The sequence below is a fragment of the Leopardus geoffroyi genome, chromosome D1, assembly GCF_018350155.1.
Source record: "Leopardus geoffroyi isolate Oge1 chromosome D1, O.geoffroyi_Oge1_pat1.0, whole genome shotgun sequence".
Lineage (NCBI taxonomy): Eukaryota > Metazoa > Chordata > Mammalia > Carnivora > Felidae > Leopardus > Leopardus geoffroyi.
Window position 1 is genome coordinate 111,412,682 of NC_059329.1, and position 24,903 is coordinate 111,437,584.

A 24,903-nucleotide genomic window follows, 5' to 3' on the forward strand; every position below is an offset into this window, starting at 1 on the left:
CCGGGCCTGGGTTCTGAGCTGCCGTGGCCGGACCCGGGCAGCGAGGCGGCTCCAAGCTCCTGGGGGTGGGTAGCTCCCGGCAGCGGACTCGGGGCTGGGTGGGGGCTCCTGAGGAACCCTTGGGCCCCCTTCAGGACTGGAGGCATCTCCACCCGCCTGGAGGCCGGCTGCTGGAAGCTTTTCCAGGGAAGGGTCCTGCTCTCACCCCCCCCCCCCCCCCGCAGGTGTCCTCAGGACCCCACCTGCTTCTGAGTCCCCAGGGGTGTCAGATGTGAGGCCCCCAACTCTGCTCCTTGGGGACTCTTTGGTGACGGGGAGTGTGTGTGTCGAGGGGGTCGGGGGGTTTGGGGGGTGGAGTGGTGGGGAGAGATGGGGGTGGGGGGATGGGCTCCTCTGCCTCTGGGCACACGGACACGTGGACACGCGGACAGATGCAGACACGGGTGCGTCTCTCCCTGCAGAGCAGCTGCCTCGATAGGAGGAGCAGCCGGGTCTGTTGGAAAGGGGAGCACGGGAGCAGTGGCCTGGAGAGGCCGGGAGGGATGAGTCCAGCCAGCTGGGGGGCCGGTCACCAAGAAATGCACTTGGGGGTCAGCCCACCCGGGGGGGGGCTCCTGTGGCCCCCGCTCTGGGAGCGAGTCCAGGGTCTGCGGGTGGAACGCTGGCCGCCGGGCGGGCCCGGAGGTACTGCTGCTCCCTTAGCCACCGGCCCCCTCCCAGCCCCTCCCGGCCTGCCCCCTCCCAGCCCCCTCCCGGCCGCCGGCACACAGGGGCCCTGCTCTCTGCCCTGGGCTCTCCTTGGGCCCATGAAGTGAGCAGAATCCCCCCAGAGCTTCCCCAAAACGGGGCTGGGATCCCAGGCTGGACACCTAGAGCCTAAGACGGGCCTCTTGGGACGCTGGCTGGAGGACAGGGGTGGGGGCGGGGGGGGGGCAGTCAGGGAGCCTCTGGCCTGGCTCGAGTTGAAGTCTCCCCTGGGAGGGGCTCCAGCCTATTGCTGGGCAGTAGGGAGGTGCCACCCCCAGCCCCCACCCTGGAGGGTTGGGGACAGAGGGGGACATTCTGGACAGGGATGGAATCAGCAGCCCAACCCGGGGAGCCCCTGTGTGGACACACTGTGGGCCTTACAGGCAGGGACTGCATTAGCCAGCACCGGGCCTGGCAGTGACTAGGGACCATGAGGAGTGTTTCCAAGGGGAGCAGGGGGGCCCAGAACGGGGGAGAAAGGGCACAGGCTTTAGCCAAGAGGACAGTGCGGCTGACCAAAGCCCCTTCTGGCAGAGGAGTGGAAACCCTACCGGGAGAGGGAGCACCCTGGAGGTATAGACGGACCAGCCGGGGGAGGGAGCATCCCGGAGGTGTAGACGGACCAGCCAGGGGAGGGGACACAAGAGCTGGGGTACAGGGCAGGTTGGGTGGGGCACAGCATGGGCAGGCGGCCATCTGGGCCCATAGGCGCTGAAGGGCGCCCTCACCGCGGACGAACACAGACGGGACCGAGGGCAGGGAGCCTTGCTCAGTGCACGATATAAAATGTTTATTGATATACGTTTATTGGCTTCCATAAAACTTGCATGGGCTGCACAGGGCCACTGTGCTTGGAGGTGGGCTGGGGTGGCCGGGTCGAGCCAGCACCTGCTCCCAGGCGGGGGCTGGAGCCCAGAGGCTGCTGGCCGGTCTGCCGAGCCCCGAGGACCAGGCACATGGCAGCCTGCACTCCGGAGGGGGTCCAGGCAGGGGCTGGCCGCATGGAGTCCGAGAAGGGAGTGATCTGCCCACGCTGGCCCGAGCTCCGTCCCGGCAGGCTGCTTGCCATGACCAGAAACCACCCCCCCTCCGCCCCCGTTAAAGTCCCCAAAGGATTCCTGGATGGGGGCTGGGGCGTTGTGTGCAGAAAGACTGAACTCCAAGGCAGGTTAACCAGAACCTTCTCCCAGGTAGCACCATTGCGCTCAGGTCGGCTCCCCAACATTGCTTGGACTGGATGGAATGGAGACAACAGGTGCCCTAGCAGGGGCGCAGCTGCTGACCCCAGGGGCGACCGTGCTGCTGGCTGTGTCATTTTCAAGGAGGGCAGATTCAAAGGGGCAGGAGGCGGACGGGCCTGGGTGACCCCCCGCCTCCCCTTGACCAGCCCGGGGTGACTTCCATACAGTAAGCCTCTGGGCGCCGAGGACAATGTCTGGGGGGAGGGGGGTCCTGTCGGGGCCCGTTTGCAGGTGGCTTCTCAGTCTCCCGGTGGCCCCTAGCGCCTCCAGCCCGCGGGGAAGGAGGCGCGAGGGCAGGAAGCGACTTTTCTCCTTGCGCTTGGGCCCCGGGGCGGTGGCCGAGCTCCCGTCCTGCGGCAGAAGGTCTCTGGAGTCCGCGGCCCCTGCCTCCCCCCCGCCGGGCGCTGGCCTCTCAGGAGGCGTTCCCAGAGGGGCACTGCATCTCCATGGTGACCGTGTTGGGCGTGCCGCCCCCGGCCTCCCCCAGCTCGGCGCCGTCTCGCAGGGCCCGCTGGAAGACCACCCTGAGAGGCTCCCACAGCCGCTGTGACTTGTCCCTCCCGGCCAGGAAGTACACGACCGGCTTGGCACTGCTGTTGATGCAGATGCACAGGTCGGTGACATACTCGGGGAAGGGGGCCGGGATCTGGAAGACCCAAAAGAGGAACCAGTCGACCCCCAGGTAGATGGAGGACACGAGGAACACCGAGACCGTGGCCAGGACGACGTGGCTGAGCTTCGCGGAGCGCTGGCGCCTCCGGGCCCTGCACTCCGTGTGCAGGATGAGCGCCAGGCAGGGCAGCACCATGAGCGGGCAGAAGACCAGGAAAAGCAGGATGCCCAGGAAGGCGTCCATGCGCCTGCAGCCCACGCCGGACGCTCGGCGGCCCAGGAACACGCAGAAGTAGTTGTGGACGGTGGTGACCAGGAGCGACAGGGCCCAGAGCAGGGCGCACGCCACGGCCGACAGGCGCTTGGGCCGACGGCGCCAGAACCAGGCGGGGAAGACGACCGACAGGCAGCGCTCCGAGCTGATGGCCGGCAGGAGGCTCACGCCGGCGACGAACGTGCAGAGCCCCGCGACCCGGCACACGGCGCGGACGTAGGCGGCAAACGTGCCCAGGAAGCCGCCCGTGTTCAGGACGGAGAGCACGGCCTTGCTGCAGAGGTAGCCGGCGTCAGCGCCGGCCAGATGCAGGAAGTAGACGGAGAAGGGGCTCCTCTTGATGGAGAAGCCGAAAAACCACAGGACCAGCCCGTTGCCCACCAGGCCACACAGACACAGGAGCAGGAAGATGTAGTCCACGACGGCCGGCGGTGGCGGCGTGGCGATCTGCTCCATGGTCAGGAAGCCACGGCCGTAGAGCGCCGGGGCCTCGCTCACGCCGGGACACATCTGTGCGGGGGCAGAGGGCAGACGCCTGTGATGCTGGCTGGGCCCCGCCCCCACCCCCGCACCTGCAGCCCGGCGTGCCGGGTCCTGCTGACAGGCGCGTCGCGGAGCGGCTGGCTCCGGAGCAGAGGCCACCCCCCGTTTCCCGCCTAGCGCCACCACTCTGCGCCGCGGTGTCGCAGAGCCTGCGGCCAGCAGCCTGGAGCGGGCCGACAGGGGCGACGTCAGTCCCCCGGAAAGGCACCCGATCGCCCACCTGTCGGAACAGACTTTGGGCCACGAGTGTCCTCGTCACGAGAGGTGAGGAAAGCCCCGGGGGACCTTTCCAGATTGCAGGACCATGAAGCCGCGACCGGAAAGGCCACGCGGCGTCCCGGACCTCACGGTGGCTCTAAGGGTTGCCGGAGAGGATGTCACGAGGTGCCGGGGGGGATGTGCGAATGGACCGCGTGTCCCGGGATGGCACCAGCCCTAGATTTCCTGAACGGGCAGATGCGCTGTGGCTGCGTCCTGGAATGTCCTTGTTCTTTTTTTTTTTTTAAAAAATTTTTTTTTTGAACGTTTATTTATTTTGGGGACAGAGAGAGACAGAGCATGAACGGGGGAGGGGCAGAGAGAGAGGGAGACACAGAATCGGAAACAGGCTCCAGGCTCTGAGCCATCAGCCCAGAGCCCGACGCGGGGCTCGAACTCACGGACCGCGAGATCGTGACCTGGCTGAAGTCGGACGCTTAACCGACTGCGCCACCCAGGCGCCCCTGGAATGTCCTTGTTCTTGAGGGGTACGGGCTGTTTGGGGACCAGGGGGCTTGATGTCTGCAAACCTGCTTTCCAACAATTCTGGGAAGGAGCCTCTCGTGAGGTGCACAGAGAGAGCGCGGGTGGTAAGAGGCTAACGATGAACCGGTGAAGGGCGTGTCTGCGTATGAGCGGCTCTCGCCCGTCTCCTGTACGTTTGCCATTTTCCCACCCAAACATGAAAATACTTAAAAAAAAATAATAATAATTGGGGGCGCCTGGGTGGCTCAGTCGGTTGAGCGTCCGACTCCTGGTTTCGGCTCAGGTCGTGATCTCACGGGGTTCGTGGGATCGAGCCCCGAGTCAGGCTCTGCGCTGGCAGCCGGGAGCCTGCTTGGGGTGCTGTCTCTGCCCCTCCCCTGCTCGCACGAGCGCCCTCCAGAGCTCTCTCTCTCTCTCTCTCTCTCTAAAAAAAATAATAAAGTTAAAGATGAAATAGTTGATTTTAAAAAGCGGACCCTGGCCCTAACTGGAGCAGGACTGTGTCCCATAATGGGATCGGGGAGGCCTGGGGAATCAGAGGCGGTCCCCTAGGGGGCCAGGGAGACTCTGGGTTTCTGGATCATGACGGGTCTCCGTGAGGGCCAGGGATTCCCTGGGGAGGGGGAGACACTGGAGGCCACAGCTGTTTATGCTCTGGGGAAGCACTTTGATACTTGAACAAGCTGTGGCTGCCTGAGGGCACCCGGCTGGGTTTCTGTCTTGCCTGCTGGGTCTGGGCGAGGTGGGTCCCCTGCGACTGTGGGGGAGGGGCGGCAGATCTGTGCAAGGTGGGCTTTGCTCCAGCTGGTGGGTGCTGGGGGGGGGCGGGTTTTAGGGGGGTGGGGGACAGGACCGTGGGCCCAGTGGCCCCATCGCCCTTTCCCCAGAGAAGCCAGAACTCTGGATTGTAACGTGAACCTCCCTGATCTTTACATGTTTGCATTTAAAAAACATCCTGTGGGCCAAACACAACACATCTACAGGCTGGATGCATTCTCAGGCTGTCATTTTGACCTCTCATTCCAAGTGACAAGGCTGCCCAGAGCGCTGTCACCGCCTTCTCTCAGCCCGGGAAGATATCACTGACCCTTCCCACAGAGCCTGAACCTGACCCTTGACCCCGGGGTAGCGCAGGGTATTCCTTAGTTCCCACTGCTCGTGACTCCCTCCCAAAGAAATGGCCCCCAGCTCTGCCAGAAAGCTGGGGCCTGATCCCCCGTAACAGCCTTTCCGTCCTGGCTCCGGTCAAGGGGAATCTGCAAGCAGGGGCCGGAGGGTGTTGGCCAAACTTTGGGGAGCCTCTGTGAGGTCAGGGCAAGCTCTTTAAGGGCGTCCCATTCACCACACGTCATCCTCTAGGTACATTTATTGGCTCAGCATCTCTGTCTGTCTGTCTGTCAGCCACCAAGCCCCTTGGCTTCCTCTTTGCTCAGCCTTTCCTGTTGGTGGCTTTGACTGCTCCAGGCCGTGGAGCAGTGCCACCCACCCCACCCCCCACCCCGCCCCCGGCTGGGGCACCAGACCCAGAATCCGTAAGACCCGGTGCCCAGACAAGCCCACGCAGAGGGATCACTCAGAGCTTCTCCAGGCTGGAAAAAGTCTGCAGTCCCTTCCTCGGAGTCAGAGCGGGAGGGCCGGGTGAGTCACGGGGCGTGTGGCTGTGATCTCCAGCCACATCCCGCCTCGTAAAAGCCTGCCCCGGAGCCTGGCCCCCCTCCCGGGGCTCTGGTTTTCTCTGGAGATTTCTGGAGACTTCTCCCCAGCCAGTCCCATCGCTGCGTCCCGTGGCTGCTGCTCCACGGTGGTCACTATGGGAGGAGGCTAAGGGACACGGGCCCCGGGCAGGAGTCCGGCCTCTGCTCAGACCTCGGGGCTCGTCCCAGTCTAGTTACTGGCCCACCGCAAGCCTGGGTCTCCTCGAAAGTGGATGAGGTCGTACTAGGTAAACTCGAGGGGTCCCTCCAATTTGGAGACTGTTTCGCCTGGGATTGAGAAGGGAATTCCAGAATTCTCAAGGACCTCAGAGAAGTAGGGGGCTGGGAAGAGAAGAAGGGGTGTTGGCCTGGTGCGTTGTCAGAGTCTCGGCCCCGGCGGGTGCCTGGACCGCCAGACCCGGCCTCACGGGGTGGCCCGGAGCAGGTGGTGCTCCGCGGGGCACACGACATCGGCGCCACCTTGCAGCCAGCGTCTCAGGGCCTCCTGGCAGGGACGGGCCACGGGAAGAAGCTGACCACCCCGTCTCCACGGGGGAGAGGCGGAACAAGGCCGGTCAAGGTGGTAACGGAGCACAGGGTCTGCACAGGGAGGGGTTCGAGGCTTCGGTTCCCCGTGCTTGTCTCACTGATGAGGACACTGGAGACCTGGGGGGCCACACGGTTCAGAGGGCCTGCCGCCCCCCTGTTCGTCCTTTGACGGAAGATGGGCCCGGGCGGCAGAGTGCAGGGGGAGGAGGTCCTGGGCTCCGTCTGCCTCTCCCACCACACCCGGCCCGACGGTGCCCGGACCCCCTCTGCTGCCGGCCAGCACTTGCCTTGTTCCTGTCCCCGGGATGGGCCTCCCAGGAACAGTTTCCCACCATCTCCAGGCCCGGCGAGTCCAGACTCCTCACGGCTCCGCTCATGGCTCGCGGCCCCGCACACCTCCCCTGGCAGAGGAACAAAGGGTCACGTCAGGGCAGCCGTGTCCCCCGCCCAGAAAGCCCCTCCACCTTCCGGATCCCCGTCCCCAGGCCCCAGGGGCTCTCACCTTAGAGGAAAAGGCTGACAAGCCAGCACGTGGCTCCCTCCGGGCAGGGCTGTGTGGGAGGCACAGAGGTCATCCTGCTGAGTACGGGACAGGTCACATCCATATGCACTGTCCCCTCCTGCCTGGGCTCCTCATTCCCCCCCCCCCCCCCCCCACGATACTCTAGATACTCGCTGCCCATGAGGGGCACTCCAGGGCTCCGGGAGGCGAGGTCCCCTGCCCGGGGTGCATGTGACAACAGCAAGTTCGGAGATTTTGTGCGTGCTTGAGACCAGAGGGGCTGGAGCAGCTGGAGGGAGCCAGCCAGGTCGGCTCTGGGGGTGGCGGGGTGGACATCCCCGCCTGGGAGAGGCTGCTGCACGCTGGCCAGGCAGAGCATTGGTCCATCTGCCCCAGGTGCCCCTTCGAACGGTCTCCCGTCCCCCAACCTGCGCTCTGCTCCAGCAGGCAAGCACCCGTCCCTCCCCCCGTGCAGGTGGGGAAACTGAGGCTGAGCCGCAGGCCGCCGGCACCCCTCTCCCCACGCGAGGAAGGCTGCTGCTCGGCGGCCTCCCCCAGAATTCCTTCCCCGACGCGGCAGGCCTGGGGAAGGCTGGGGCGGGCCGAGCCAGGCGCGCCGGTCGTTGGCCGGAAGGGGGGCTGTCCGCGCGCTGCCTGCACCCTCTTTAACGCTTGGTCCGCTCAAGCCCCGAGCCCCGGCGCGGGGGGGGGATGCGCGGAGAACAGAACAGCGCGGGCATCAGACCCCTGGCCCGCCGGCGGCCCGGCTCCCTTCCCGGCCCCCGCCCCCCACAGCGCCCTTCTGCCCCAGGCCCTTGGGCAGAGTGGCCGTGTGTGTTGTGGGCAAGCGCCTGTGCGCCCGGCAGGTGGGTCTCGGCGTGGCCTGCCGTGAGGGTGCCTGCTGGCGCCAGTGCCCCAGGTGGCTGTACGCGGGGTGGGGGCCCTGGGGCTCGACGATCAGTGGGCGAGTCTGCGTGCGTGTACAGCGTGTGCGTGCAGAGAGCAGGTGCTATAGCCCCCCCCACCGCCCCCAGGCGTCATCCGGGCTCCAGCCCCTGCACTGTCCCCGCTGCCTCCCCCGGGTCTCATGCTTACCCACCCGCTGGGGCTTCCCTCTCCTGCCTGCAACCCCAAAGCTACCGGCCCCTCAGACCCTATCCTTCCTGGTCCCCTTCACCCCCGTCCCCAGCGTTCCCGCTCGGTCGTCCTGGTCGCACGCCATCCTGGGTCTGGGCCCCCGGGGACGTCCTGACTGCAAACCTTGCCCTCTCACCCCAGCCGAGCTAGGCCCCCGGCACACAGATGCCCCGAAAGGGCAGCCGGCCGGGGCTAGCCCGTGATGCCCAGCTTGGACCCGGCTCGTAGGAAGGGCTCACCTCTGCTGGTTGCTTCCACGTGGGGCCTCCCTACTGTGTCTCCTCCCGCCTGCCACGGGCAGTCTGGAAAGCTATGGCGCCCAGGCAGAGATCTGGAGGCCAAGCGGACCCCCCAGATGGACGATGAGAAGACACGTGTGTGTGACACGCGTAAGGCGTGTGCGTGAGCGGCGTGTGCGAGCAGGGGCGGAGGGGTGGGCGCCTCGCGCATTCTTGGGGTGGGGTCTGGACTGTGGCAGAACCAGCAAAAGCTGTCGGCTCAGGGCACCCCTGACCCTCCCTTCACGGCACAAGGCCCACTGGGGCTCTGGCCGCCTGTCCGCCCCCTCTCGGCCCACCCTGCCACGAGCCAGCCCCCAGTTTGTCGGGGACGGGGACAGGGCGGGGCTGTCCTCCAGTGGGCACGGTCAAGCCCCGCTTCCCTGATTGTCTTCCCAGCCCCTCTCCTTGCCACCCCACTGCCCCCCCCCGCCCCCCCAGCTCACAACTGAATTGAAGAGGTTACTCTGGGGACTGGAGAGCCCACAGCACACCAGGTGCCATCTGTCCGGGAGAAGGTGGGAGTCGCGGGCCGTGCAGCAAGCCCCTGGGAACAGTGGGAGCCATCTCTCTGCACTTGGGACGCTGCCGGCTGGGTGTTCCCTTCCCGCCCTTCCAGAAAGCGGACTTGGACGGCTGGCGAGGGTGGGGGTAGGGCCAGAGGGGGAGGTCGGGAGTGGAGGACAGCACGGGGGGTCAGGCCTTGCCAGGATGCCGGCTCCTGCCGCCGCCGGAGGGGGGACCGTCAGGGCCTCGGGAGTGTGCGGGAGGCGGCTCTGGAGTGTCAGGGTTCCTGCCTGGAGCCACGTGATTTCTGGGGGCTGCCCGCCCTGACGGCGCCCACCTCATTCTCCCTCCCCGCCTGGCCTCCTCCCTGCAGCCCTGGTTCCCAGAAGGCCCTGCCCTGGGCCCAGGGCCCCCGCAGACCCACCTGCAGCCGCCCAGGTCCTCGGAGGTCTCTCCTTCCTGGAGCACGACACCGGCCTCTGGCCGCCGACCCGCCAGGGCAGCGGGCCAGCCCAGAGCACTGGCTGGAGCCTCAGAAAACGCGAGCTCAGAGCAGAGGACGGCCCTTGCTTGCCCGCCTGCCGGAGGAGATGGCTTTGGGAGCAGAACCCGCCCCAAACCCAATTCCAGGCCCGGAGGGAGGGGGAAGGGGAGGAGGAGGAGGGGGGAGGAGGGGCCGAGCCCCAGCTGGGATGAAGCTTCGGGAAGGAATGCCCCGCTCGGGAGCCCCCCCGCCCCCCCCCCCCCCCCCCGGCCTCGCTGGGCGCTCATCCCCCGGCCTGGTGACGTCATGTTGGCCCGAGCACTGCTTCGGGAGTCCAGCTGTTCATCTCCCTTGCGCCCTCGCAGCTCCGCTGGGCTGCTCTGGAGAAACAGCACCGGGCCGTCCGCTTGCCTGGGATTGGCTCCCACTGGGCATTTCGGGGCGCGCAGGTCCACCAGGGGCAGGTCCCCACCCGGTGGTTTAAATGCACTCAGGGCTGGTACGGAGGCGCCGGGAGGTAGCAAGGTGAGGGCTCCGTGGAGAAGGTGGCACTTTTGAGAGGTAGACTCGGGGCAAGACGGCAATGCCACCCAGGTGTGGCCCCATCCCCCTTCCCACCTGGAGTCTGCCTGGGTCCGGGGCGGGGGGGGTGCCCTGCCGGCTTACGGAACCGGGAATTCCCTTTCTCCAGCCCTAATAGCTATCAGATGGCACAAGGGGAAAATCACAGCGCTCGCCTTGGGGGGGTGGGGGGACTGGCGGGCTGTGCGTGCCTGACCCGCGGGAGGATGAGTCAGGCGTCCCCCCCTACCCCGCGAGCCTCCTCAGGGTCCTGGGGCAGCGAGGCAAAGCCTGAGGCGGGCGTGGGGGGGGGGGGACGCAGGGGCCCCAGGGGGGACCGTGAGGACGGGGAGTGGTGACGAGTGGCTTCCCCGGGGAGGCACCAGGAAAGGCACACACCCCTGCCCTGGGCCAACTTTCTCATGACCTCGGGGAGCCCGAGGGAGTTCCCATCAGTGCTTTCTCTGTGGGAGGAAATGGTGCCCAGATGGGGGGCGGGGTGGGCACCCTGAAGAGGTCCCAGAAATAGAGCGCGGCCCTGGCACCTGCCCTGGGGCCACAGGCCTCCTGACCCTGGATGGAGGGACCCGACGTCCCTGCAAACCCCAGAGCGGAGGGGGGAGCCTTGGACCGTGCCCTGCATGGCCCAGCGGGTCTTTGGGGGCCTTCGTTTTTAGGGAGGGGGTGAGAAGGAGGGCTCTAGGATGCTAAAGCTCATGGCTACGCCCCAGAGAGAGAGAGAGAGAGAGAGAGAGGGAGAGGGAGAGGAGGCTGGGCAGGGAGCAGGCAGCGGGGGTGACCCTCCCCTCCTCTCCAGGGCAGGCCAGCTGGGGCCCAGCTGGGCTGCTTGTTTACGTGGGGGGGGGGGCAGGGGGAGGTGGGAGGAGGCCGGGGGAGGCTGGATGCAGACAAGTTCCAAGTGTAATTGCATTTGGACACTTAAAAGGAATTGTGCGAAGTGGACAGGAGCTCTAAAGCCTTATTTGGTCTGGAAATTTCTTTCAAGACGAATGGGAGGGACTCCTAAATGGGAAGGTCGTCCTTTACCTGGGTTTTTTTCTGGGTCCCCCCAGCCGGTGTGCCCACCTGGAGCAGGGAGTCGGGGCCGTGGGGGGCAGGTCTGGGGGCTGGGCTCCCGCAGGGACAGTGAGGGAGCCCCCGCCCCGGGCTGGCGCTCGGCCTCCCGCTGCCTCAGGCTCTGTGTGTGGGCTTGTCGCCATTCATTCATTCATTCATGCCCGGGCTCCCTCCGCAGGGCTTAGGACGGTGCCGAGGCGCCAAGGCCACGGTCGGTCCCTCCCTGCTCTCTCACATCCTGTCCTCGTGCCCTGAGCCGCCACCTCCCAGCACAAAGGATCTTTATTTGTAATTGTCCCCGGCCACGGGCCAAGGGTGCAGGCCGGGACCCTCCTCTGCTGGGGCTTCCTGGGGGCGGGAGGCAGGTTCTGGCTCCTGACAGGGCCCTTCTGGGGTCCACGATGGCCCTGCTGTTGCCGGATGACGGATGACGGGCCGGGCGGGGACCAGCCCTCCGGCGGCCCCTCTGAGCCTCACCGCACGGCCCCCAGGGAGTTCCCTGCTCCTGCTGGCATTCACTGAGTGCCCGCTAAGTGCCGGGCACCGTGCCCCAGGCTGCCGAACAGGACGGTGGAAGTCCAGAGAAGGGGACCAGAATCAGACGGCCCAGACACGCGTGAAACCACACCTGAGCAGGAGGCCAGGTAGCTCAGGAGGGCTTCTCTGAGGAGGTGATGGTGGAGCCCGTGGAGAGTTGGGCAGGAGTGACTCGGGGGAGAAGGAGCAGGAAGGCATCCCCAGCAGAGGAATGGGCACGAGCAAAGGCCCTGGGGTAGGGAGGCGTGCCACACAGGTGAATTGGGTGGCTGTGACCCCAGCCGGGCCGCTCTGAACGGCCCCTCCGGGCCCTCCTTGTGCTGTCCTCACCCTTCTGCTGCCATTTGTGCCACGCGCTCAGGGACAGGTGCAGGGGTCACCAGGACAACCACAGCTGCACCTTCCTGTGTCCTGTGAGTCGGGTCCGCCATCAGTTCCGTCATTCAATCCTACAACACCCCCCGTCTCACAGGTTTCATTCAACACGTGTATACTGAGCACCTGTCCTGTGCCAGGCGCCGTTCTAGGCTCTGGGAAGCCACTGATGAATGAAACAGTCGTGAGCCCTGCCTGCAAGGTGCCCAGATTCTGGAAGTGAGGAAACTGAGGCCCAAGGAGTGACTGTGTGTTTCCTTTGGACACCTGCACTCCCCCCCCCAGCCCCCCACCCGCACTGCAGGACTTGAGCTGGGGGCTGGGGCCGCTTCATCTCTGCACCCCCAGCACGGGGCACGGAGGCATTGAGATACGGGGAGAGGTCCAGAGCCCCGGGATCTCGTCCTGGCGTTGCCTCTGATGAACCAGGGGAAACTGAGGCTCGGTTTCCCAAGTTGTACTACACAGGGATGGCAGGGGCGGGGGGGGGGGGCTTGGTGATGCTTCTGCTCTATGCCCCGTGCCCATCTTCCCCTGCAGCTCCGGTAGGCCAGTCTTCGCCCTTCTCAGCAGGGCTACTGAGATCTGGTTCACACAGCAGACAGCTCACTTCTTTAACGTATATGGTGGTTTTAGTGTATTCACAGACTTGTGCAGCCGTCACCACCGTCTCAGTAGGGAACGCGTTGTCACCCCCAGAAGAAACCCTGTACCCGCGAGCGGTCACTCTGCACCCCCCCCCCCCTCCCCAGCCCCTGGTGACCACGAATCCACCGTCCGTCTCCCTGGATTTACTTGCCTGTCCTGACGCTCGATGGAAATGGAATTACACACGCAGCGGTCTCTCGTGCTTTGTTCCTTCCCCTCGGTATAAAGTCGTCAGGTTCACCCGTGTTGTGTTATGGCCCGGTACTGCACCCCTTCTTACGGTGAGAGGCTGGTTCCTTCGGGCCCTGTGTTCCGCCCTGATCTCTTGCCCTTGGCTGAGATCCTCCAGGAGACCAGGCAAACGTGGACGTGGTCTGGGTCTCCCCGGTTAATGCCTTCGCCCTTTTGGCTCCAGCTGTGCACGTTACTCAAAGGTCTCTGCAAGGCCTGGCTGGCTTTCCTGATGGGCAAGGGTGAGTGCGAACCCCTCCTCCTCCACTCTCCCCTTTCTCCAGCTAGGCTGGACCACCTGTGATGGAAAGTGCATCCTGGGAATGAATGCAGAAGCCGACATTTTCCTCTGTCCTTCATGAGGGAGATTATTCATTTGTTCATTCATTCATTCGTTCATCCACGTATCCATCCAACAGTCCATCCATCCATCCATCCATCCATCATCCACCCACATGTGATCTGTCTGTCCATCCATCATCCATCCATATATGATCTGTCCATCCGTCCATCCATCCATCCATCATCCATCCACATGTGATCTGTCCGTCCATCCATCCATCCATCATCCATCCACATGTGATCTGTTTGTCCATATATGATCTGTCCGTCCATCCATCCATCCATCATCCATCCACATGTGACCTGTCCGTCCGTCCATCCATCATCCATCCACATGTGATCTGTCCGTCCGTCCATCCACCCATCATCCATCCACATGTGACCTGTCCGTCTGTCCATCCATCCATCCATCATCCATCCACATGTGATCTGTCTGTCCATCCATCCATCATCCATCCACATGTGATCTGTCTGTCCATATATGATCTGTCCGTCCATCCATCCATCCATCATCCATCCACATGTGACCTGTCCGTCCGTCCATCCATCATCCATCCACATGTGATCTGTCCGTCCATATATGATCTGTCCGTCCATCCATCCATCCATCATCCATCCACATGTGATCTGTCCGTCCGTCCATCCATCATCCATCCACATGTGATCTGTCCATCCGTCCATCCATCCATCCATCATCCATCCACATGTGATCTGTCCATCCATATATGATCTGTCCGTCCATCCATCCATCCATCATCCATCCACATGTGACCTGTCCGTCCGTCCATCCATCATCCATCCACATGTGACCTGTCCATCCGTCCATCCATCCATCCATCATCCACCCACATGTGATCTGTCTGTCCATCCATCATCCATCCATATATGATCTGTCCATCCGTCCATCCATCCATCCATCATCCATCCACATGTGATCTGTCCGTCCGTCCATCCATCCATCATCCATCCACATGTGATCTGTTTGTCCATATATGATCTGTCCGTCCATCCATCCATCCATCATCCATCCACATGTGACCTGTCCGTCCGTCCATCCATCATCCATCCACATGTGATCTGTCCGTCCGTCCATCCACCCATCATCCATCCACATGTGACCTGTCCGTCTGTCCATCCATCCATCCATCATCCATCCACATGTGATCTGTCTGTCCATCCATCCATCATCCATCCACATGTGATCTGTCCATCCATATATGATCTGTCCGTCCATCCATCCATCCATCCATCATCCATCCACATGTGATCTGTCTGTCCGTCCATCCATCATCCATCCACACGTGATCTGTTCATCCATCCATCCATCATCCATCCACATGTGATCTGTCCGTCCGTCCATCCATCATCCATCCACATGTGATCTGTCCATCCGTACATGATCTGTCCGTCCATCCATCCATCCATCATCCATCCACATGTGACCTGTCCGTCCGTCCACCCATCATCCATCCACATGTGACCTGTCCGTCTGTCCATCCATCCATCCATCATCCATCCACATGTGATCTGTCTGTCCATCCATCCATCATCCATCCACATGTGATCTGTCCATCCATATATGATCTGTCCGTCCATCCATCCATCCATCATCCATCCACATGTGATCTGTCCGTCCGTCCATCCATCATCCATCCACATGTGATCTGTCCATCCGTCCATCCATCCATCCATCATCCATCCACATGTGATCTGTCCATCCATATATGATCTGTCCGTCCATCCATCCATCCATCATCCATCCACATGTGACCTGTCCGTCCGTCCATCCATCATCCATCCACATGTGACCTGTCCGTCCGTCCATCCATACATCCATCATCCATCCACATGTGACCTGTCCATCCATCCATCCATCCATCCATCCACATGTGACCTGTCCGTCTGTCTATCCATCATCCATCCATATATGATCTGTCCGTTCGTCCATCCATCCATCATCCATCCACACGTGACCTGTCCGTCTGTCCATCCATCCATCATCCATCCACACGTGATCTGTTCATCCATCCATCCATCATCCATCCACATGTGACCTGTCCGTCCGTCCATCCATCATCCATCCACATGTGACCTGTCCATCCGTCCATCCATACATCCATCATCCATCCACATGTGACCTGTCCATCCATCCATCCATCCATCCATCCACATGTGACCTGTCCGTCTGTCTATCCATCATCCATCCACACGTGACCTGTCCGTCTGTCCATCCATCCATCATCCATCCACACGTGACCTGTCCGTCTGTCCATCCATCCATCATCCATCCACACGTGATCTGTTCATCCATCCATCCATCATCCATCCACATGTGACCTGTCCGTCCGTCCATCCATCATCCATCCACATGTGACCTGTCCATCCGTCCATCCATACATCCATCATCCATCCACATGTGACCTGTCCATCCATCCATCCATCCATCCATCCACATGTGACCTGTCCGTCTGTCTATCCATCATCCATCCACACGTGACCTGTCCGTCTGTCCATCCATCCATCATCCATCCACACGTGACCTGTCCGTCTGTCCATCCATCCATCATCCATCCACACGTGATCTGTCCGTCTGTCTATCCATCATCCATCCATATATGATCTGTCCGTTCGTCCATCCATCCATCATCCATCCACATGTGACCTGTCCGTCCGTCCATCCATCCATCCACCATCCATCCGTCCATCACCCACACACCATCTATCCTTTCTTACCTACATTTACCACATATTTACTGAACACCAGCAATGGTGCTGGGAAAGAGGAGTGGATAAACTAGAACAGGCGGAAGGGAGAGTAGCCGGCAAAAGAAACGAATGAACACAGAAATTCCCACTGAGATCCATGTAGTGAGGAGGAGGAGCAACTATGGTGATCGAGACTGAGGGAGGTGTGACGTAAAGTGAATAACGGCCACCTGAAATGTTGACCTCCTGATACCCAGGGTTGAGAATATGTGACCTTACAAACCAAAGGAGACTTGGCAGATATGATAAAGCTAAGGATCTTGAGACGGGCGATTATCCTGGATTATCTGGGCGAGCCTGCAAATTATAAGGCCCTTAAAAGACAGAGGCAGAAGGCTCCGAGTGATGTGTGGTGAATGGGGTCGGTGGGGAGAGGCAGTTGATGTGACGACGGATCAAAGAGGTTGGAGGGGTATGAAAAGGGACCTTGAGCCAAGGAACTCAAGTGGGTTCTAGAAGTTGTAAAAACCAGGAAATGGCGTCTCCCCTAGGTGCTTCAGAAGGGACCAGCCCTGCCTCCCCCTTGGTTTTAGACTTCTGATCTCCGGAGCTACAAGAGAATAAATGTTTGTTGTTTTAAGGCCCTGAATTTGTGGTCCTTTGCTGCTGCAGCATCGGGAAGTAACACAGGTGGCCGGTAGGGCTACCCAGCAAGGCCAGGGGGATAAAATCTCTTTCTGCTTTAGCGAGACCTGCAGCATCCGGGACAAGGGCAGCAGGTGCAAAGGCCCTGAGGTAGTAAGGGTTTGGTGCGTTGGAAGAACGGAAAGGGTGACCGGGGGCAGGAGTGGGGAGGTGTGTGTGCTGAGGCTGGGGAGGTGGGTGCAGCCGCCAGCCCCCTGTCAGCCCAGGTGAAGAGCTGCCTCCTCAAGCCAAGGTCAGGATGCCTCCAGGCACAGCATCTGGCCGGCGTCCCATCGTTCCGGTTTGAGACTCTCTGCCCAGTTTCCAACCCCTCACTTCCCTAGTGCCTGGAAATTTCTCAACTGTGTCCACTTCTCTCCCTCCCCAGGGCCATTACCCTGGGGCGGGTTTTTGGCACCTCTGGCCCAGACTCCTTGCCAGGGGCCCGGCCTCCACCGTGTCCTTCCCTCCGCTTCAAGTGTACTTAACGTGCCGGGGCAGTGACTCGGGTGATGATCCTAGGAAGCCCTCCAAGGAAGCGGGGAAGTGAGCCAGGGAGGAAAGGCGTTGTGACAAGATCCCACCTTGTCTGAGGGGACTGGTCTCCAGCTCCCCGTGGCCTCAGCCTCCGTCATTGGGTCATCGTGACCACTGACGCCTGCAAACCTGGGCGGGGGCCCCGGGAGGGCGGCGGGCGCGGGAAGAGACAGGCCGAGACCCGCAGTCTCTAGACCCGGTTTTCCCGGGTCTAGTGCAAAATCGCAGAGCTGCGCTCGGGTCTGAGTGATCTGGTGTCTCCTGTGTGTGGGAGGCCACGGTTCCTTAACTTTCGGGCACAAGTAGCTGTTTTCCAGATAAAACTCAAGATTGTTCTGCTGCTGGTACATCTATCTGTTTGATCTGGAATTTGCCCCGAAGCCTGGTTCTGTCTGCCAGCTGAATAGATCACACTGAGGTGTGTGTGTGTGTGTGTGTGTGTGTGTGTGTGTGTGTGTGTGAAGTCCTTTTTTTTCTTTTCAAGAAGTTTTAAATTCCAGGACCTTAAAAAAACTGTGGGAAAATACACGTAACACCAACTTTGCCATTTTAATCGTTTTAAGGGCATGGTTCCGTGGCATTTAAGCGCATCCCCACTGCTGTGGGACGGTCCCCACCGTCCATCTCCAGAGTTTTTTGTCTTGCAGAATAGAAGCTCTGTCTCCGTGCAACAGTCACCCTCCAGCCCTCCCCCACCCTTCCCTGCTACCACCTTCCCACTTGCCTCGAATTGGGCGACTCTGGGGGACCTCACAGAAGCAGAATCACACAGCGTCGGTCCTTTCGCGACTGGCTTGTTCCGCTCAGCGCAGCGTCCTTCGGGTCCGTCCAGGTCGTGGCAGGTGTCGGAGGCTGACGACTGCTCCGGGGTTCGGATCGACCCCGTGGTGCGCATCTGGTCGTTCGTGGGTGGACACCTGGCTCGCGCGTTTCGGCTGCCGGGAATCGCCCTGCTGTGAACACAGTGAGGGCCTCTTTGCCAAAGTCTCTTGGAGACGCTGCTTTCCCTTCCCGTGGGGATTTGCCAGACGCGGAATCGCGGGGTCACATGGTGACTCTAGTTTCAAGCGTTCGAGGGCTCACTCCGGTCCTAAAGGCCCCTTAACCCATCTCTGGGTGGTGGTGTTCGCTCCTTCTAGCTGAGCCGCACTCCCTTCTGGATCCTGTAACTGGAATACCAGACACGGGGCAGCCACTGTTAGCACATTTTTTTTTTTTAATTTTTAATGTTTATTTATTTTTGAGTGACAGAGAGAGAGAGAGAGAGAGAGAGAGAGAGAGAGTGAGTGGGCAGGGGAGGGGCAGAGAGAGAGGGAGACACAGAATCCGAAGCGGGCTCCAGGCTCCGAGCCGTCGGCACAGAGCCCGACGCGGGGCTCGAAGTCACAGACCCTGAGATCATGACCCGAGCCGAAGTCAGATGCTTAATCGACGGAGCCACCCAGGCGCCCGTAACACATTTTCTATTAGCTGGCGCAGGAGGGGAGAAGGGGAAAGAACCCATCCACACCTACAACAGCCCTGTTCCTGTGGTTCCAGCGGGGCAGGTGAGGCCTCCTTTCCCTCTGCCCATCCCAGACCGTTCCCTTTGCCCTCTGCGCCCTCGGGGGGCCCGCCTCTTGGGGGTTGCTGGGGTTCCCCACACATACGTACCGGGACATGGGAGCTCTGAGGGGAGCCTCAGAGGCTCTCCTGGGGTCCAGGCACACACTCCCTACTGCCTGCTAGGCCCCAGGACCAGGCGTCCCAGACAGCATCGTAACCCCCTTCTTGGTTCAGAGCCCGGACTGCATCCTAGGGTCCTGCAAAGTTTTGTCACCCAGCCATCAAAAGGGCCACCCCTTCCCTCAGCAATACCTAGGATGATGGGAAACGAGGCGGGACGGAGTCCGGTGGGCAAAAGCCTACCGATGCACTGCATTCGTGGAGGAGTGAGCTCCCCGAGCAGAAGCGGTCGTATGACTTGTGTGGGGACCAAGGCGTTTCCTCAAGTCCACAGACGGTGATTGTGTCGGGGATTCCTTGCAAGCGGAGCAGGCGTAGTCACGCTAAGGGCGGGTGGTGGCTCCAGGAAAAACAACCGTCCCTTCCGTGACAGGGGAAGGGGTCCGCCGAAATCAACCTGCCACCCAAGTGGCTGGCCGTCCTCTGGGGAAGGGTGTCCGATCTGGGCGCCCGGCTCTCGGCCCCGGCTGCGCTGTATCAGCTTGGATGGGGGGGCAGCAGGGAGGCGCGGAGCCACGCGGAGCAGGGCGGCTGAAGGCGCGGGCCGACCCACGTCGGAGGGCGTCACCTTGTCCACTTGACTGCGGGGGCCTCTTCTGTGAAGCTGGCCTCACACTTTGTGCCCACTGAAACCGCTCCTTCCTCCCCGTGCCTCCTCCCCAGACCTCCTGTGACCAAAAGCGTCCCTTCCAAATCCCTCCGGTCCCTTAGGCCCTGCCAACGAGGCGGTGTCGACCCACGTCTCTGACCATCTCTCGTTCCGAGCAAAATGAGAAACCCAGGCGCTGTTGGAAATTCTTTAACGGAATTTTCTCTAATGTTTCCTTTTGAGGGGAGGGGAGGGGCCGAGAGAGAGGGAGACCCAGAATGCGAAGCAGGCCCCGGGCTCCGAGCTGTCGGCACAGAGCCCGACGGGGGGCTCGAACTCACCGACCGTGAGATCGTGACCTGAGCCGAAGTCGGTTGCTTAACCGACTGACTGAGCCACCCAGGCGCCCCTGGAGGCACTTGACTCTACGGTACTTGCTGGAAGGCGGGTTCGGGCCTGCACAGCCCGGACGCCCCCACTAATCGGTGTCTTGACAAAGTGCGGATCCCATCATGCCTCTGGGTTCCCCTCCAGCAGCGAATGTAGAAGGTCTTACCGTTCTGCCTTCAAGGTCAGGGGCTTCGGGGGTGGCCAGCCCGGAGCATCTCCCTCATAATGAGGAATGTCTGGGGGGCGTTGACGTCCTTGGAGGGCTGGCCACGAAGGAGGGAGGGGACGAGCTGCTCGGGTATAAAAACTCACGGCCCCCAGATCCCCACAGCGGGTGCTCTGTTCGGGCGGCCGTTCCTGGACGCCCTGTACGTAAGTTCCCCCGATAAGCCTGTGTCTCGATTTCTGTCTCCAGGTCTGTTCTTTGGTCTCACTGGGTGGTCACCCACCTGTGGCTTAGAGTCTGCCCGGTGTGGCTGCACAGGCTCCACGTGACTGCGGGTGACTGTGGATACCAGTGTCCCATTCACTCCTGGCAACGAGGTGCCTTTAAATGTAACCAGGCGAGAGGCCTCATTCCGGACTCTCGTCCCCAAGCCGCACTTCTGTTACAGAAAGCATCGTCTGCCCGTCTGCCCGAGTCTGATCAAGAAAACAGAGGGGCGCCTGGGGGGGGCTCCGTGGGTTGAGCGTCCGACTTCGGCTCAGGTCATGATCTCGCGGTCTGTGGGTTCGAGCCCCACATCGGGCTCTGGGCTGACAGCTCAGAGCCTGGAGCCTAATTTGGATTCTGTGTCTCCCCCTCTCTCTGCTCCTCCCCTGCTCACGCTCTCTCTCTCTCTCTCTCTTTCAAAAATAAATACAGATTAAAAAAAAGAAAAGAAAAGAAAACAGAGCCTCTCCTTGTGTTCCAGAAATAAGGACCTTAATGTGGAAATCGAGGCTTGTGTGAATGTAAGAGGAGGTTTGGGGGAAAGGTCTGGAAATCCCAGAGGATAAGGGAAGCAGTCCCTGCGCACCTTGACCCAAAGCCCCAGAGCAGAGGGGAAACGCAGGTCAGGGAGGGGGCTGGAGGCCACCACCTTTGGCCACCATGGGTGGCCCGGGAGGGGTGTTCAGAGCCACCACATGGCTCCTCCCCAGGGCCACGTACCATGGCACCATGTACCTGGTGCCAAACATCTAGACAATTCTGCCTTACTTACACCTTGCAAACCTTTAAAAAAAATTATTTTAATGTTTATTTATTGTTGAGAGAGAGACAGAGACAGAGCGTGAGCAGGGGAGACAGATAGAGAGAGAGAGGGAGACACAGCATCCGAAGCAGGCTCCAGGCTCCGAGCCGTCAGCAGAGCCCGACGCGGGGCTCGAACCCACGAGCCGCGAGATTGTGACCGGAGCCGAAGTCGGACGCCCAACCGACGGAGCCCCCCCCCCCCCCCCCCGCAGGCGCCCCTTCATTTTCAAGGTTCCTGCTTTTGTTTGTAGTACTCATTGGCTCTCACGTTCCTTTCTGCTTTTGTTCTCATTTCTTAATTTCCTCTCCTGTTTTCATTCTTTTTGCAGCCACCTCTTTCGAAATTGTCCTTTTCTCCGATCGCTTCACTTCTGTGCTCGTTCTAATTCTGGCTTGCTCGGGTCACGATCTCACGGTCCGTGGGTTCGAGCCCCGCGTCGGGCTCTGGGCTGACGGCTCGGAGCCTGGGCCCGGCTTCGGAGTCTGTGTCTCCCTCTCTCTGCCCCTCCCCCGTTTGCACTCCGCCTCTGTCTCTCTCAAAAATAAATACCTCTCTAAAAAAAAATGATAAAATAAAAAAAACCCCAAACTTGCAGACACAGAACAGATCGGTGGTTGCCAGAGGTGGGGGGAAGGGGACTGGGGGACGTGAGCGAAGGGGGTCAAAAGGGACGGACGTCCAGTTACCGGACGAGCTCTGGGGATGCAAACGTCTTAAAAATCAGTAAAACGGCCACTCATTTTGAAATGTCCCACGTGGCTGGTCTTCACGGGCTGGGGAGGGCGTCGCTGTTCCCCCTCGTCTCTTTCGCGGTGTCTCTGTGTGGGTTTTGACCATAGTTCTTTTCTGCTGCTTGGGTATCTCCCGGCGAGGTGAGGTTTTGTGACTACTGGGAAGGAGGCGGGGGGCCGCAAACTGTCCCTCTTTCCCGGACCCCTGCCCATCAGAGGCGACCCCCAGCCGGTTCCTTTCCGAGGTTTTGCTTTGTCAGCTCAAGACGGCTCGGGCACCGAGACCTTGCCACCACCTGCTTGGGCTGATGGCCTGTGTGTCCCCTTCCAGTTCCTGCTCTCCTGCTCTCCGAAGGGGCCGCCAAGCTTGCCGGCCAGTCCTTGGCTGACTTCCCTTCCCGTCCTCTCCTGCGCTGGCTCGCAGCCCGTGGGCGACTCGCCCCTGCCCCCTCGCACGTGCCGCCTCGTTCCGCCGTGCGTTTTGGGTGTTGCTCTCCCGAGGTGCCCTGCCCGTTTTTACAGGGCAATCTGGGGAGATCAAAAAACGATAGCATCACTGTTCCCTCTCCCCCCACCTGCCTTCAAGCCCCGCTTGCTAAACAGCAGCAGAAACATCTGCTCTGAAAGCCAAAGGGTTGATGACAGCTCGCAGCCGACCATTCTTCAATAGAAACAAGCAGCACCAGAGAGCTGAGCACGAAGCGTGTGGGCATCCTGGTCTTTCCAGGCCCCCGGCACCAGACCGCAGAGGCCCTGCGAAGAGAGCCGCGAGCAGGCCCGCCACGTACTGTGGCTGGGTTGCGCACTGCTCAAGTGCGCCTGGCTGACAGGGTGGGTGAGGCTGAGTTTCAGCTCGTGCTGTTTGCTGAGCCCTGGGTTCCGTCCCGGGGCTGCACCCTACACCCCGACGGCTTCCCTGACTCTGGGGGAGGGTGCGACTTCCCGTCTTTGAGGCCTCTTTCTGCAGTGGGGTTCCCTGCGGGAGGGGAGGGCAGCCTGCAAAGTGTAGGCTGGGCCCAAGGTCTCTCCCTGCACCCAAGTGAATGCACGTCCCCCTGGCTCCAAAGTCCCTTCCGGCAGAAATGCGGATTTTCCTCGCTTCTGTCTTCAGCGGTGGTGTCTGTGGCCGCCCTGGGGAAGAAGCTTCAGGAATCAGAAGCAGGCAGACCCTCAGCCAGGCCAGAAGCTGGGCATCCAAGGAGCCTAACCAGTTAGGGAGCCGCTGGACCGTCCCGGCTCAGCTCAGGCGGGGAGTTCCTGGCAGAGGGACGCCCCTCCCGGAAGGGTCCCCTCAACCTTCCCAGCCCCACCCCAGGCACGGACTGCTCAGTTCCCCGGTTGGTGCGGCCCCTTCCAACCTCCAGGCCTGTGCTCACGCGATTCTCTCTTCCTGCTGTGCCTTGGAAACCTCCCATGCGTCCTTCAGGCTCCAGCTCAGACGTCACCTCTTCCAGGAAGCCTTCCTGTAAAGCCTTGCTCCTCACCCACACTCAGTTCGTTACTCTTTCCTGAACAGGGCCACTGCCCCACTGCTTCCGTTCAGCGTGGGTAGCTTTGGTCAGTCGTTCAACAAACGTTGGCCGAGTTGACCTACTACGGATTCAGCGTCCGAGGGGAGCCCCCTGGGGGTGGGTGAGACAATCCCGCCTCCTGGCCCCCCGAGAGCACGCAGTCCGGTCGTAAGTGCTCTGTGCCCGTCTGCCCCTTCCCGGGGATGACACCGTGGCGGACCCTGTGCTGACCCCCACGCCCCGTGAGGACCCCGCTTGATGCAGAGTGAGCGTCTTCAGTGAGGCACCCACGGTCGGCTCCGAAGGCATCCCTCTCCGAGCGACTGGCCGGTTCCAGCTGCTAGGATGCTGCCGGCTCTCTGCGGGGCTCGCACGGCCCCTCAGCCCCCCGAGGGACAGGTGGGGACCCCCCTCCCCCCACAGAGCAAACCTTGCCCTTGAACCTCCAGGTCCCCTGGCCTGGCTTGGGCTCTTGTAGGTCAAGGCAGGACCTAGTCCTCCCAGCCTGGATGATCACCAGTGCCTCCTTGGCCTCCAGTCCTGGTCGCCCACCCCCCTTCCAGACTCCAGGCCCTGGGATTCCCGGTCCTGGTCTCTGCCCCGTGGGCCTGGGACGTGCCCAGGAGCCCTGGGCAGCTGGCCTGACAGCGAGCTCAAAGTCCAGGCCGCATTCTGGATGGTTCTGGGGTCTGCTTCCGTGCCCGCCCCAGTGTCTCTTGCTTAGCCAATCTGCCTTTCCTGCAGCCCCGAGGCGGGCCTCCCCACAGAGCTTCCTTTCTGTGCTGTAGCACCCCAAACTTTTCTCTCCCTGCCTGGGCCTCATCGTGTCCCACCCACGGCCCTCTCAAGGCACGGGGTGTTGGCGGGGGACGTGTTTCTGCCACGGAACCCCTGGCACTAGTCCCGTGATCCCCAGGAGGCGTCCGGTCTCCTGGATGGGGGTGGGGGTCTGCTTCCTGCTTCTTCTCATCCACCACCCCAACCCCAGCCCACCACGCTTCGAGAGCACAAACCCCGTCGTGTCTCTCTCCCCCACCCTGACCCTCCAGCAGCCCTGCCCTGGATCCGCACCCTCAGCACGGATGCCGGGCCGCGCGGGGTCAGCTGCTGTCCCCTCACGTCACCTCGGGCCCTCCCCTCAAGGTCACTGTCCTCAGCCCGCTGTCGCTCCCTCCACACGCCACGCCTCCTCCTGCCCCACTCTGTGACCATCTCGTCCTCATCCTTCAGCCCTCAGCTAAAATGTCACCTCCTCCCAGAAGCCCTCCTGGACCATCTCATCTAAAGATGGCCCCGCCACCATGCTTGATGTAATTCGCCTACCATAAAACCTACCCTTTTGAAAAAAGTTTATTTTATTTTATTTTTGAGAGAGAGACAGAGACAGAGACAGAGAGAAAGGGGGGAGGGGCAGAGAGAGAGAATTTCAAGCAGGCTCTGCACTTTCAGCATGGAGCCCAGTGTGGGGCTCGAACCCATGAACCATGAGCCGAGCCGAAGCCCGACGCTTAACTGAGCCACCCGAGGTGCCTCCCACATTTACCTTTCCAAAGTGCACAGTTCAGCTGTTTTTAGTAGAGTCGCACGGTCGTGCAGACGCCACAGCTGTCTAATTCCAGAACGTTCTCATCACTCCAAAAGAAACCTCGAGCCCACTGGCGGTCGGTCCCCACCCTGCCTCCTCCAGGCCCAGCTCCCACTACCCTCCC

General features: G+C 61.5%; 2 protein-coding genes across 6 annotated transcripts in view; one reads left to right on the top strand and one right to left on the bottom strand.

Annotated features, from left to right (window-relative positions):
- Positions 1 to 24,903, top strand: part of IGHMBP2 (immunoglobulin mu DNA binding protein 2) — a 97,551-nt gene that overhangs the window by 69,086 nt on the left and 3,562 nt on the right. The gene's annotated exons all lie outside the window — the stretch shown is intronic.
- LOC123602043 (mas-related G-protein coupled receptor member F) lies at positions 1,517 to 9,535 on the bottom strand. 5 transcript variants are annotated; one of them, XM_045486208.1, is made up of 5 exons: positions 9,253 to 9,364; positions 8,283 to 8,374; positions 6,907 to 6,955; positions 6,692 to 6,805; positions 1,517 to 3,384 (listed from the first exon to the last, which is right to left on the bottom strand). In XM_045486208.1, exons 4-5 carry the CDS (start codon positions 6,779 to 6,781, stop codon positions 2,401 to 2,403), a joined length of 1,074 nt encoding a protein of 357 aa, XP_045342164.1. In that variant the 5' UTR covers positions 6,782 to 6,805; positions 6,907 to 6,955; positions 8,283 to 8,374; positions 9,253 to 9,364; the 3' UTR covers positions 1,517 to 2,400. The 5 variants fall into 5 exon arrangements, with proteins under 5 accessions (XP_045342164.1, XP_045342165.1, XP_045342166.1 ...); XM_045486209.1 differs by having other exon boundaries at positions 6,907 to 6,980; XM_045486210.1 differs by having other exon boundaries at positions 6,907 to 6,983.

Excerpts from the sequence above, each read along its gene's own strand:
- LOC123602043 (XM_045486207.1), bottom strand. The coding sequence starts at position 6,781 with ATGAGCGGAGCCGTGAGGAGTCTGGACTCGCCGGGCCTGGAGATGGTG. Across the intron at positions 3,385-6,691 it reads ATCCCGGGGACAGGAACAAG|ATGTGTCCCGGCGTGAGCGA; the intron begins GCAAGTGCTGGC and ends GCCCCCGCACAG.